This window comes from Strigops habroptila, chromosome 11 (assembly GCF_004027225.2).
Source record: "Strigops habroptila isolate Jane chromosome 11, bStrHab1.2.pri, whole genome shotgun sequence".
Taxonomy (NCBI): domain Eukaryota; kingdom Metazoa; phylum Chordata; class Aves; order Psittaciformes; family Psittacidae; genus Strigops; species Strigops habroptila.
Genome location: NC_046360.1, coordinates 10,908,700 through 10,923,417, shown reverse-complemented (window position 1 = coordinate 10,923,417; position 14,718 = coordinate 10,908,700). Strand labels below are relative to the sequence as shown.

At 42.7% G+C, this 14,718-nt stretch overlaps 1 protein-coding gene across 21 annotated transcripts in view; it reads left to right on the top strand.

The window, feature by feature from the left end:
• DEPDC5 (DEP domain containing 5, GATOR1 subcomplex subunit) overlaps window positions 1-14,718 on the top strand; it is a 46,221-nt gene that overhangs the window by 29,219 nt on the left and 2,284 nt on the right. For 11 of the 21 annotated variants that reach the window (XM_030502005.1, XM_030502004.1, XM_030502017.1 and 8 more), the window contains 10 exons: window positions 119-227; window positions 2,977-3,039; window positions 4,646-4,797; window positions 5,569-5,646; window positions 6,054-6,186; window positions 7,044-7,152; window positions 7,448-7,672; window positions 11,559-11,728; window positions 12,669-12,840; window positions 13,962-14,022. In XM_030502005.1, coding sequence (XP_030357865.1) covers window positions 119-227; window positions 2,977-3,039; window positions 4,646-4,797; window positions 5,569-5,646; window positions 6,054-6,186; window positions 7,044-7,152; window positions 7,448-7,672; window positions 11,559-11,728; window positions 12,669-12,840; window positions 13,962-14,022 — 1,272 coding nt within the window. The other 10 variants (XM_030502021.1, XM_030502019.1, XM_030502020.1 and 7 more) reach the window with 6 other exon arrangements.

Here is a 14,718-nt window from a genome sequence, read left to right as displayed (position 1 = left end):
AGATTGACTCTGTGCTTCAAAGTGTGGGAGAGCAAATCCCTCTGCAGCGGTTGCCTTCCGGTGGGAGCTCACACAGAGTATCTTTGAACAAACTCTGGATTCCTTCCTTTTGTTTTAGGACACTGGGGGAGCAGCAAGCAGCAATGCTTTCTGGGAAGAGCTCTGGACAGCCTTCCGAGAGTGGGAGCATTGCTATCACACCCACCTATATGGACAGCCCTCGCAAGGTAAAGACTTTCTGGTCTGTCTTTAGCTACTATTTTTACATAGAAATTTCTCAAATAATAGATTATTTCTGTAAGCACATGGGTACATCGTACCACATCTTACTCTAGAATCCAGCAAGGACTGGTCCTGTGCTGGGGATGCCCTTAAGCCTTTGTGTGCAAGGACATAAGAAGAGGTTGGGGTATGACTATCCAACTGTGAGAATGAGATGAAATTCCTGGGATACTGTCTCAGTGTGTTTTGCTAATTTAAGTGGTATTATTAATTAGCCCATTTCCTTTTCCAGTAGCACATTTCATTTCAGTCAGGGCTTGATTTTCAGATTTAGTATGTCAGTGCTGTTTCCATCTGCATGAAGGCTGTCTTTAAGAGCAAAATCAAGCTCTAGGCCATGACTGTGTGAAGCTTCAGTGGAATTTTAACAGCAGGAACTCCAGTCACTTGCTTCTGCTTAGAGGAGAGGATGTGTTCCTGAGCAGTGATTTAGATGTCCTTCCTTTGCTGGCAACTGTCTTCCTGGAGCTCTCTTCAGATAGCTAAAGGCTGTGCTATCCCCTCAGCCTTCCTGTCAACTATTCTGTGAGTGCCAGGAGAGCACGAGCTCCAGCTCCAAGTCCTACCAGAAATATTTGATGAATGAAGATACAGCACTTCGGTGTGATCTATCTTTGGGTTCCACAGTTGAAATATTACAAAGAAAAAGTTCTCAGATTCTCTACTATCAACTTAACCATCTCTTTCAGTATTTTTCTCTTCCCATCTACTGTTTCCACAATCCACCCTTTTTTGCCACCACCAGGGACAAGTGTTGAGTTACTCTGGAGCCTGGATATTCCTAGTTGAAGTAATAGAGTAACTGCAGTCATCTTAGTAATAGACACCTCTTTGTAAAATGAGTGTTTGCAAAACACAGATATGATTCTGGAGCAGGTCATGCTAGGCTTGGGAAAAATAGTTGTGGAAACCGGCTTGAAGCATGTTTGCAAACTTCCAGATTATAAATCAGGCCTTGCATTCTCCTCTTCAATTGTTTTGGAAAATCAGCTTCATCAAACTTCCCTCTTTAAATACAGAAATTGTAAATATCTCTTTCTACCAGTGAAGCTGGTGAAGATTCCACCTAGGATACAGGACAGAAGAATGTTTTGTCCGATTGTTCTGGGCAGCAAAGGGAGAAAGTCAGAATTGGCCTCCTCAGCAATGGTGCACTGGTGTGTTGGAAACCAAGTAGCAGACATTGTGCTACCAGCAAGTTCTGATAAGCAAATGGGATTTTGTGTAGTTTTAAAAGTAACTGTATTCAAAATCCTTTCTGGAGGGCTAATTGGAGAACCTTGAAGAGCAAGTTATCAATTGAAAGCCTTTCACACTACAGAAATAAACACTTTTATAAATATTTATACATAGGGACTTGGAGAGAAGCAATTGGGATCTCCAGGTTGATGGCTCGCCCTTGTTGGAAAGGTGCTGGTGGACAGGTGGCCTGACAAACAACTTTGTGCTCACTTGGAGATATTGGGAAGTGTGTGCCTCATGTTTCCAGGACAACACAACCCCTTTAGGGCTCACCAGCATGGGTATGTCCAGATACTTGCAGCCAAAGTACTGACAACTTGTCACAGCTGTGTGTTCTGTCAGCAGCCAAGGGAGCAAGTGCTTTTCTAGGATGCTATTCAGTGTTGGAGTTATTCCAAAACAAAACAGAGCTGCTGGCTCTACCTTTACTCTGTTGCAGAGTAGAACTGACAAGTCACTTCAGCCAGTTACTGGGCAATACAGTATGGTTTTAACACAGTGAGTTAGCTTGATGCATAATCTGTTTGGGAAGTTCTTGCCTGTATGGGTAAAGGATGCTTGGCTCTGCTTCTGCACTGCATAACTTGCCAGCCATGTAACCCTGGTGTTGATTCTTTCCTGAAAATATTTTACATGTACATAACAGGGTAAGCATCATCCTAACTGTGGGCTAGACAAAATATTTTGCCTAGGGAACAGAACAAAGAATTGCAAATAGGGAATGAAATTCTAGATGAGTTCCGCTGCATTGTCGTATGTGATAAGAGAATCTTGATGCATCTTTGAATAGCAGCCAGGGATAAATTCATCCAGGGTTTGCAAGTAGGTGGGAACATAGTGCAGGCAGGATCTTCATTTTGCGTGAAGTATTAAACACAGTGTCGGAAAGATCTTTGTTGAATTTTTCTTCCCTTTCCTTTGTACCATACCAGACCTGCATTTGAGAGGAAGAATGTGCTTCCTGAAAGTGCTTCTTTGCCTCTCCCTCTTTATCATTTGAATGACTGACTAGAAAAAATGCTGTCTGTCTCTGGATATTTGTCATGACACATGCAGTTCTACAGGTTTCTGTATTGCTGTTCTGCTTTGCATTTGGGGTGGAAACCCACATACTTTAGAGCTCAAGTCTTTCTCCTATGAAGCGTGGAGAGAAGGCTGTAGTTTTCAGTTGGCTTCCGATCAGCGTGGGTTTCAAATCTTTGGAAAAGCATCTGGCTAAGGAAGAGCAGTGTCTTGTTACAGACAGGGAAAGCGAAGGTATGTGTGTGAGTGACTCCTGACGCTCTGCATTCTGCTGCATCTCATGTTCTGGGCCTGTTTGGGATTTGCATTCTCCTCATACTTTCTCTCTGTGGTCATTTCATACTTGCACAACATTGTATTTGCTTTTCTTCAACTCCTTGTTCCTGTTGCTGTTGCCATTAATGGGCCTACTTCCTCTGATGCCTTCAGGATGGGGCCTTCTTTATGGATTTTGTTCGCAGCCCACGTACAGCTTCAACCTCCTACTCACAGGTTAGTTTTAAATGGGGTCTTGTCATTTCTGGCTTTTGGACTGAGGTGATGAAGAGCATTTGTTGTCCTGAGCTTGCCACGTGGGGGAACCTGTGTTAGTTTCCAGATCTGCTGGTTGAGAGCAAGATGTACAGCGTTAGCAGGACAAAGTGGCTGGTGGCGGTGGATATGAGCATTTCCTTCCACCATTCGCTGTTTGTGATGTGCTTTGGCTGTTCATGTGCCCTGCCTTACTGTCCTTTGCAGTGCTGTCTTGTCAACTACGGAACCTTCTCTTTTTGTGTTCTAGTAAGTACTTGTTTTCCATCTTCCCTTGCTAAACAAAATGGCAACAGCTTACTCATCTCGTTCTTGGCTAAATTTCTTCTGTGGCTTTGACTGACAGGTGGCACTGGGAAGATCCAAGTCAAATTGTGTCCTTGAACTCTTAGACAACTGAGGGCTGAAAATATTGGTGTCATCTTGGTGTAAAAGAGTCGTCATGACAGAAGTTGGTTGTACACTTAAATGACAGTTAGGAGTTTGCAATAACACAGTGTGTTAGTAGAAAATACTGCTGGTTGAAGTGAACTTTGAGGTGGGAGAGTGGGTTTAGCTTGCTGTAGGACTGTAGATTCCATGTTGGGAGCATCTGCCATTTTTGGCTGTTGAAAAAAGGACATCTACCATTGCAGAGTGAGAGATCTTTGAAATGTGAGAAATGGCATAAAGAAAGGACTCTGGTCTGGCTATCAGACCTAAGCCAAACCACCAGCTTTGTGATTTTTAGCTGTGCGTGTGCTGTGGATTCATCATGGCAGATCAGCCTTCATATTTACACCAGTTTGAATTACTGAGTTACTCTGCTGTTCGTGTTCCTCTCCCCCACCTCTCCAGCTTTTATATAATATGCCTGTCCTAAGCTGTATGTGTTAATGACAGATGGCAATTACAGCCTGTACTTTGCTGAATCTTTCAGCGTTCATGTTCTTTCTGAGATGATTTTATGTTAATTTTGTGAACTCTTCAGTCTACCATTGGAATAGTGCAAGTGTTCCTGCGGGAGGAAAGTGTTCTTGTTGTCTTGGCGACATAGGTGTGGGTGGGTGCCAACCAGCCTGCTGATACTACCCTAAGAAAGGAAGGAAGATGAGCTGATTTTGTGCATTATGAAACTTGGATTCGTGTGATACTTTTGTGTATTTTTGTCTGAGAGTTAGAGTTTAAACTATTTTTTATTTTTTTTTTTAGCTGCCTACTACTTTCCTGTAGTGATTAAGTTTCCTGTTCTGTCCATTGCATGTTTATAGTCAAAGTTATTCACTCAAGTTGAAAATGTAAGGTTGGGACTGGAGTTGCTGGTTTGCCAGTAGTCTTCTCAACACAGTTGTTACTGGGTTGGTGATTCTTATCTTTACTGGGGTCTGAATTTTGTGTTTGTCAGTAGCTCTGTAGTGATGACAAAAGACTCTATTTATCCTTTCTGTGTATGCTTGTGCTTGCCTTATGGTATTGCTTGTTTTTAACTAACTTAAGCTGAGGTACAAATAACGTGGGGAGGGGAGAAAATAGGCAGTGGATTACATCATAAATTTCATACAGATGTTACTGTGTTTACTCCTTGCAGGTGTCCATAGATCAATCAGTTCCTGTAACCTCAGATGGCAACACATTGATAAACACGGGGCAGTTACCTGATAGGGGCAGCGCTCAGACCTTGGGAAGTTCCCAGAGTGTTGCAGACCAAGGATACACCACAGCTGGTGCTGCAGAGGGCGGGTAAGAAAAGCACAGCAGTGCTGTACTGCAGTTCTGTTCACTTACAGTCCTCTCTCTGGTGTCAAGGAATAGGTACTTAAACAGGAACCTGAGAACAAGATGTTCTGTGTCTGTCAGCACTAGATGGCACTTGTCACAAGACCTCCCTGCAGCGTTTACACGTGCAGGAAGAGTGGTAGTAAAATAAGCCTTGCAACCCAGTTTTCCAGAATTAAATGAACACAAGGCCTGATTTCCCCACCCACAAAACCATCTTCATTCTTCAAGAAGTGAAGAATGAAGAAATGCCATTTCTGAAACCTGTTAGCAGAAAACCAGGCTTAGAATTGAATGTGTCTTCCGTCTGTTTTAGCAAAGGGGAGCCCTGCAGATCTAATTGAATCGAGTAGGTTGATGAAATCCAAGAGATTCTAATGTGGAGGCGAGACACTGGGGAGGAAGCAACATGAAAAATAAACTATATTAGCACCTGTTTCCTGTGGTTGTATATTACAGTCTAAAAAAAAAAAGCCAACCTCAAAATGTTTGCTCTCCATGGCTCCTCAGTACGGCTGTGTGTGATGTAGTGTGCTTTCAGTCAATAGAACCTGACCACCTTGGGGGAAGATACAGGTCTGGTGCTTTTAGTTGTCCTTCTTGAGATGAAAAAGGAAATAAATGTAGCAAAGTCATTCTTGGGAAGAGAAGAGAAAGCGTTTTTCTTAAATGTATGTGTTTGAACAAATCTGTCAGCTTCCTTGATTTTTGAACATGCTTCTGTTTAATTCCCAGCTCCCAACAGTGTTCAGCAAGCACTCTGACTTCCTCCTCCACGCTGATAGAGATTCTCGAAGCCATGAAACACCCCACGTAAGTTTTTAATATAAATATACTTAACATTTGTCTAGATGTTTTGTAAGAGAGCATGGAGTCACTCAAAGGAAAGCCCCATTTCAGCTGTGGAAGAGTTTTAAGCTTCCTTTTGTTATTCAGTTCCAATCTCTTCAATAAGGAATTTTGTCAAGGTTCGAGTATTGCTGCAGAGACTTCAATTAATAGAATCCCAGAATCTTGTCAAAGCAAGTCTCAGTAAGACACTAAAGTGTTTTTGGTGTCAGCTCTCCATCTTGTTACCGGATGCTAACAATGTGGCACTCTGGCAGCACTGTGTCCTGTATCTTTTATCTCCCTTTTTCTCTCAGCAGTGATTTTTGTCTTCGTAACTTAACAGAAGTGTCTGTCAGTCCATGTTAACGTGTGTGATTGCTGTGATTCAGCACAGGGATCCAGCTGCTCTCTGAACAGAAGGGCCTCTCTCCATACTGTTTCATCAGTGCGGAAGTTGTCCACTGGCTGGTGAATAACGTGGAAGGTGTGCAAACCCAGGCCATGGCCATCGACATCATGCAGGTAACAGAACTATCCAGGGGTGCCTGGAGGGCCACAAATACCTTACTCTGTGAAGAAGTAGAATTGTAGAGGAAAGCATAGCAGTAATTTCTGTTTCTTATTAAAATCCTCTTACTGATAGATATTGAAAGCAGTGTTCAAGATAATATGAGATAATGATGACATTTTTTGGATTCCCTATCACAAACCAGCAACATATTCTTCAATAGTAATATATATTATTTTTTCCCACTTATATATGATGACAGTTCTGTGTATAATCTCCAGTTAGCAGATACCTAACAAGAACTCTGTTGTGTTAGAATTATGAGGCACTACAGTATGATTTGGGTTGGGGTTTAGTTTTGGTTTTTCTTCTGATAATTAGTTAATGAAGTCATAATAAATCTAGCATATGACCTCTCTTTTATGGATGCTGAAGTATGCACACTTCATGCAAGACACACTGCTTGTGTTCATAGATTTTCATTCTTTTTCCTTCCCTAGCAAACTGTGTCAGGGGCAGAAGGTTGGAAGTGTTTTGGAGTTCATTTCTCTGCTGAGATCCCATATCAATTAACAGAGAACCCAGAATGTTTCCAACCTCTTACCTTCCTATAAATCCATCTATAAAACCAGAGCAGAGGAAGGCTGACGTGCAGAAAGGTCAAACAATTTCTCAGGGAGATAAGGGCTTGCTACATGTGCTGAATATCAAGAGATAACATTGCTGATATTCTCGTTAGGCACATATCTGAACAAAAATGTCAAGAAAAGGAAAATTGTTTCCTAATGTTCTCTAGCAACCTCTTTATGTAACTGGAAGAGTGACTTCTCCTTTTTTATCGTGTTTGCTCTGTTCTCTTTTTTTTGTTCAGAAAATGCTAGAAGAGCAGCTTATTGTCCATGCATCTGGAGAAGCTTTACGAACCTTTATTTATGGCTTTTATTTTTACAAGATTGTTGTGGACAAAGAACCAGACAGAGGTCAGCATTGTATTACTACAAGCCTTTCCTCATCACCCCTTTGCATAATCACTAGCTGTGCTTCATTCTTACGGGTGCTGCAGCAGAAATGCATTTTGAGAGCAGCAAAACCACTGCTCTAAAGACAGTCAAAGAAAATTCAGCCTTTTTGGTTAATAAAAAAAAAAAAAAAAGGAATTGCAGACAACATAACCTTTTTTTTTTCCTTCCTCTTTTTCAGAAAGAATTACATCTCTCTTGATCATGAACACTTGTTTCTAACTGCAATCTCTCCTTCCCCTTGCTTTTTGTCCAGTGGGCATGCAGCAGCCTGCCATGTGGCACACAGCTGCCATGGATGACTTCTCTGCCTTCCAGAGGAAATGGTTTGAGGTGGCGTTTGTGGCAGAAGAGCTCCTACACTCGGAAATCCCGGCGTTCTTCCTGCCCTGGCTGCCCAGCCGCCCAGCCTCCTATGCAAGTAGGCACAGTTCCTTTAGCCGCAGTTTCGGAGGACGGAGCCAGGCAGCTGCGCTATTAGGTAGATGCACAGCACAGGTGACAGCTGGGGAAGTTCAAGGGGATAGTTTGAAAGGGGAAGAGCAGCCAGCCAAGGGTATGATCTCACGTGGACCAGCAATTAAAGCTGCAAATTTCATGCTGGCCTTAAGTGTGTCTTGCACATGGACTTGTTCTCATATGCTAGAGATGTGTTTCACTGGCTGAGTGGGCAATTTTCATTTCTGAGTACTGGGATAGAGGAAAAAGTATTCTTTAAATATCCCTTGTTCCTGAACCTCCCTCACCATGCCATCCTCTCGAGTTCAGAGAGGAAATACCGACTTTGTCTCCTTGTAGATCCAGAGAGACTCTTCACAACCTGTAATGAGCATGGAGGGATGAGTTATGTGGAGGGATGAGTTATTAAGTACAGCAGAGCAATGAAGCGGCACTTAAAATGATATGCCTAATTGCTTCTTAATGACAAAAGCCACAGTCTGATACAGATGTATTAGAAGTCTTCTGTGACGTGCTGGAGGCTTCTCGACTAATCTGAACCATGTATACCCAGACTCCTTATATTAATGTCTGGGAAGCCCAGCTACAAAAAGCAGTGGGGTTTATATATGGAAGATCTTGATGCTGGGCACGAAACCATTATGGTATCTAAAGTTCTGTAACGTGTGAAGTATAACACTGACTACAACTAACAGCCCATGAAACACCCTGGCTGCATGACTGATTGTGTTGCTTTGTCAGCTTTTTGTGGCATTTCCAGGCCAGCCTGAGTCACTTGCTTTTGTTCCTCTTTCCCTGTTTAAAATTATGAGAAAAGTCATTGCTATGGAACTGCAACTTCAGATTTATTCAGATGCATCTTCTAAAGCCCTATCATTTAAGGATAAAAAATTCTGCTGTTCTCCTGTTTTGCATATTTGACCTTCTGAAGAGAACTGACTTACTGCTGGTGTAGTATCTCTTAAACCTGAAGTTACAGTAATCCTTGTGTATTTCTGAAGGCCTTGTTTGAAGAGGAACAGCATCAGAAACGAGAAAGCATTAAGGATAGGAAGTCTGAAATAATGGTTAATTCCCTGAAGTCAGCATATGCAGGATATTCTTCCCTGTCACACACCAAATCTGTTGCCTTGGCTAGTATGCAGCCTCATTATCTCAGTGATTGGCCAGAGCTGAAGCCTAAATGTAGGCTGGCATGAAAGTACTGGGAAGGCTGGAGGCGCTTGAGCCGGATCCTGTTCATGGTTTGATCTGTTGCTCACTATTTAGCTCAAGAAAACCCCTTCACTCTTCTATGTCTGTTGTCTTGTGAAATGAGAAGACTAAGACACTCAGTAAGCTTGCACCTGGGGCAATGAGCAAAGAAGGAAGGGTGCTTTAGTGCCCCTCTCACATTTTCTTTAGTGCCAGCCAGGAAAGAGTGTGTTCGCTCAGCATGTGATGTAGTTGCATACCTGTGTAGCAGGTATTTATTTTGGAATTGTGACCATTCTGCTATTTAACTAATTTGCAGTTCTTGGATGAATGAAAAATGCCTCCAGGTTGCTCATGTGCTGTCTGGTTATTCCAGCAATAATAGTTTCTTGGAGAAAAATCCAGTGTGGAACTTTCTTCTTACAAAGGAACTGGTTTAATCAATGTTTCTGTGCTGTCCCTCCTCTAAACGGTACTCCAAAACAACCTTCATCAGTTCATTTGAGGCAAGGAGCTTTACTAAACCCAGATGACCTCTGGTCCACGTGACTTCATTTGTTCCTCTCTTGGCTTTGATTTGGTTGTGGTTTTTATTTCTTCCCCTCCCCACCTTCCCTAAATGTCAGGCTGTGAAATGAAATTGCATGCAAGGTTTGGGAGCTCTGGAACAAGCTCCATGTATCTCTAAAATCTTTATCCCTCCCAATTCCCTTATCACTTGCCCAATGATTGTCCCCTTTCCCTTCCCAGTGGAAGTCTGACCTCTGTGATACACCTAATCTTGTCCCTTTTGATTTACAGCAATGCATGCACTAGCAATTGTAGCCTTGTATGTAGCGTAGTCTGTGACTGGAGAATAACCTGCCTGCTCCTCTCCGATTTACTCAATAAATCATTAGTTAAATACTCAGTGGTACAAGATAATTGGGAAGCAGGTGAGTCCTCTTAAAATCAGATTTATTAAAGACAGAGTTTATTCTATTAAAAATAAGTTGGTTTTAATCTGAAGCTTCTGAATTCAGACACATGGATATTTCTCATCAGTTTTCAAGGTCCTTTTGATTAGTTCACCTGGTGGGACTGTGTTCTTGTTGCTTTACCTGTGGATTACAGCTGCAGACAAGGTGGAGAGAGCAGCTCCAGCCCCAATGGGGAGTCTGCATTACCTGGAAAAAGGATCAGTCTAAGGGAGCAGGGAGCTCATTCTTCATAGTGTGCTAGTTTGGGCACGCTGGATTGTGGTGTTATCACTGACCTCTGAGCTAATGACCAACATCTACCTGGCTGAGCTGCTTTCACTTTACAGCTTTGGGATGTTGTTTTCCAACATACTTGGTTACAAAACTGGCACCTTTTAACCACAAGGGTTGTATTCACAGTGATCCTTCGCTGAAAACGAGCAAGAAAATAACAAGATGTTGGTCTGACAATGCCAGACCAACTCAGAAACTGCAGATTATACATTTCCAAAACCAAAAATGGATCGTATTTGCAAAACTGGCTGATGTTCTTCCATTTTTATTGGGTTTTTCTCTTTTATTTTTTTCCTTTTCCTAAGCTGCAGTAATAGCAATATAAAGGATTTTCTAATAACCTTGAAAATTGTCTCCAGCTGACTTGCAGCAGAAGTGAAGATGGGAACTTTCCATCTACCTTGAGGAAGAACTTTATTCTTTTTTTAAACACCATTAAGCCATTAAATTATAAGGTCATTTAGAAGCTGACTGTATAAAATGGTGCACATCTTCCTCTACTTAAGAAATAACAACATCCATCCCTCATGCATGCAGTAAAGTGCAAAGGTAGTATTGCACCTTTGTGTCAATTTTTAACATTATAGAAATGTTAAATTATGTCTTTGCCTGAAGAAAAGCTGAAAGTGACAGCATGGTTATGGTTCCTAAGAGGACTTTGGTCTCAGAGTCAGGAGATTGGAGTTCTGTCCCTGGCCTTGCAGTTGCAGTATGACACCAGGCCACATCCACTTTCTATGCTTCTCTTCTCTCGCCTGACAGCTGAGATTTTCTTTCACTGGGATGCTGGGGTGTAGGGCACAAAGGGAGCTGGGTATGGGCACTATCCAGCACTTATTGCAAAGCAGTAGAAGGTGTTGCAGTGATGGTAACGCTGCTGCATGAGTCTTGGCTGACTTTTCATGCTTTTACAGAAAGTGTTGGATGCGCAGTTTTAGCAATGCAGTAACGTGGGATGTTGATGTGGGGTTAAAGAAACAAGAAGTTTAACTTCCAATCTTCTTTAGCTGTGGAAGGTCCTGGAATGCTCCTGCCCTGTGTAACAGCACTCTCTTGTGATTTCTGGTGGGGACATACAGAAATGCTAAAATCAATTTGGAACGTCTTGGGTATGAAGGAGCTGACGTTGTCTAGCCACAGTTAATTGTGGCACCAGTCGCTTATTGATTAGCTGCTTGAGTCTCAGTTCTGTCTCTTTATTGCAGCTGAAGTGCCTTTTGACTGCTTAGGGAGGTAATCCTGTGGCACTGACCCCTGATACAAATAATGCTTCAGGTTTTTTGTCTTTCCTGATGTGGATGAGCAGCATTCTGGGACTATTCTGCTAGCCCAAAAATATTTGGGGAGGAGTGGGAGGACAAATTACTCTCAAATAGCTTGTTTCTTGTGTTCTCTTCAACCTGTCTCCCACCCTCTCTTTAATGCATCTTTTAAATATACCCCTGTTCCTTGGCTAAGTAGCTGCCACAGTGCCTGAGCAACGGACAGTGACGCTTGATGTGGATGTGAATAACCGCACTGACCGTTTGGAGTGGTGCAGTTGTTATTACCATGGCAATTTCTCCCTGAATGCCGCCTTTGAAATCAAGTTACACTGGATGGCAGTGACTGCAGCTGTTCTTTTTGAAATGGTAAGAGTGAGTCCTTCTGTTTTGGGCGGCCACAGCAATGCCCCTCTGGCCTCTGTATCCATTCGACTACTGGGGACATTGTCATGGGAAGTATTAGGAGAGAGGTAGTGGGTTGGATCTGTCCTTATTTCCATAAGTAATTTTACTGGTGGTGGTTAGCACTGCTGCATCTGGTCATCATTAATCATGCTATCTGTAGTCATTCTGTGTGCAGGATAGTTTCCTGCTTTTAGTGGGTTTCACACACAGTGTGCATAGATCAGTGCAGGTCAAGGTGATTTGCCTCCTCCTTAGGCAAATCTTAAGCCCCCAGGTGGACGTTTGGAAAAAGAGTGTATTTCATATTGCATTCCTTCTATCCCCAAACCTGAAAACTTTAAATCTTAGTGGAATTGCTTTTGTGAGAGGGCTTTTCCAGGCAGTGTGTTCTTCCTGTTCAGCAGTGCTTTTTAATTAGCTGAAAACATTTTGAATTGAAAATGCAAGTGGTTTGTGTCACTTCTTAATTTTTAGATTTTGTTTGTTTTCCCTTTTGTAACTTCTGTAAAACTCATATTATTTAACACCAGGTTTTACCCCACCCAGCCAGCCAGCACTAGGTGATTGGTTTTGCTTCCATTTAAAGTCTATTGCACTGTTCCAGTAAAGCAGCAGTGCTTAGCCACTGATGATAAGAAGGCTGAATCAGTTCCTGAAAAACGTCCTATTTTAAAGTGCTTTGTGATTGATGTGGCACTTCAAAAAGGAAAGCCTGATGGCTTGCGCTTGTACTGCTTTACCTACAAGGATGCTTGTGTGCTTGCCATACAAAGCAAGCTGAGCCTATAGAGAATTGAGCATGTCTGATCTCTTCTCAGGAAATGAGTTGGTCCTATGCCCATAAGTGCCCTTCTTCAGTTTGACATATGCCATATAATTTCTTGCTTGAATCTTTTCTCAGGTTCAGGGTTGGCATCGGAAAGCCACATCCTGTGGTTTCTTGCTAGTTCCAGTCTTGGAAGGCCCATTTGCTTTGCCCAGTTACTTATATGGAGACCCACTTCGAGCTCAGTTGTTCATCCCACTCAATGTGAGCTGCTTGTTGAAAGAAGGCAGCGAGCATTTGTTTGATGGTAAGAAATATTCTTTGTTTTGCCTCTTCGTATACTTGTCTGCAAGCAGGTCCCTGCTGGCATGTAACTGACGTGAAGAACCTCATTGACTAGACATGCATTAGCTGGATGAAGGGCCTGTTTGTACATTTCAGCAGCCACCCTCACGAAGGGTGGTGCTTGCGGGAAGCTGTACCCACAGGCTCATCAGCGTGCAACAGTGTATGAAGTTGGCAGCAAGAAGCACCAAAGCAAAGGAAAGGTTGTCTCCCCAGTGATCTTTGTTTCCATAATGTTGCATATCATTATAGAGCCTATACCAAGCAGTTGTTCTGTTTGACAGGATGTCATATTGTAAGAGCCTGTTTTGCTGGTAGACCCTGCCCACAGATGCTCTGCAATTGTACCCTGCAGTTGTTTGTTCTCCCCTCAGTGAGATTAGGCTTTCACGACTTCCATCCTCTTCTTATTTTTTTTTTTTTTTTGATGTTGCCATGGTTACATTCATGGTAAGAGTGTTTGCACATGAGATTAAGAGCTGGAAACTGCAATCTCCTTTTCTGCAATGTGACCTTGCCCTTTTTGAGTGATGCTGTTGTGGTCAGTCTCAGGTGGAAGCTCAAAGATCGGAAAACTCTGTCCCCGTGCAGAGAAGGGCAAAATTGCACCTTGAGAAAGGACAGTTAGGAAAAGGCTCTTGTTTTAAAATAGTAAAGATGATAGTTTATGTTCATTAACCCAGTGTCCAGGGTTACAGGTGTCCTGTAAATGTAAACCAGTCAGTGACAGATCCATGTGCTGTGAGGTCACCATGACCCCAGTGACTCTGAACTATTATTTTCAGAGCACTTTGTGTGACACACAGCAGCCTGCTCCCCTTCCTTGCCCCCTCCCACACACCCCATTATCTTCCTCTCCATCTCAGGATCTAAATTAAAAGCTAAATTCGGGGATGAATCTGCTACTGGAGTGTACAAGACACATCTCTAATAGGATGGCATTCAAGGGACAGCTGACAGGAAAACAAAAGTGACTAAAAGCAATTACTAGAAAAAACAGGTCTTCAGAGGAAAACTGAGGTCTTGAAAAAGAAGAAAACAAAGCAGCTTTACTGGGTAATTGTGACCTTTTGTTTGTTTTAGGCTTCGAACCAGAAACATACTGGGACCGTATGCACCTCCTCCAGGAAGCAATAGCACACAGGTGTGTACAGAACAGTGACTGAAAGGTTCCTATCTCCCTGGATGATGCAGGGGGAAGATCTCTGCTGAACAGACACTCCTGAGTCATGTGGGTTCTGTGTCGTCTGCCTCTGTGAAGTCTGCTTGCAGATTGTTAGACAAAAATATAACTAGAATGCCTGGAGGTGGCTCAGTGGGCGCAAGGGGCAGGTAGATAGTGTTTCAGCCTGTCACTCATTAGTAAACCATACTCTCCTCCTTGGAAGGGCATTGCCTTTGGAAGGTGCCCTGTTATTTTAAGTTAGAAGCAGATAGTCTGTAAATAGATTCCTTTCTGAGAAGGGACGGTTATTTCCTTCACGTGTACTTAACCAGTCTTGATCTGGATGACAACCAATGATTGACAATAGGCAGGAGACTGGGATGTGAGCTGTATACCAGGAGGTTTTGCCTGGTTTAAGAAGGAATTGTTGCAAACTTAGAAGGAGAACAATTGCTGAAAGGAAATACTGCCACTTATGTCCAGCGTGATAGTGGAGTGCTCAAAGTTCAGCAGTATCCAGGACTTTCTGCCTCCAGCTGTGGATTTAGAACAGTGTCATGCAGCACAAGCAGGAGCTTAGCCCCCTTTGTGTGCTTGAGCTGCCAGTTTGTTTCATGGTATTGCTGCCATGGTCGTCTTCATGACAGAGAAACTGCCTCTTATAATAGACTTTAG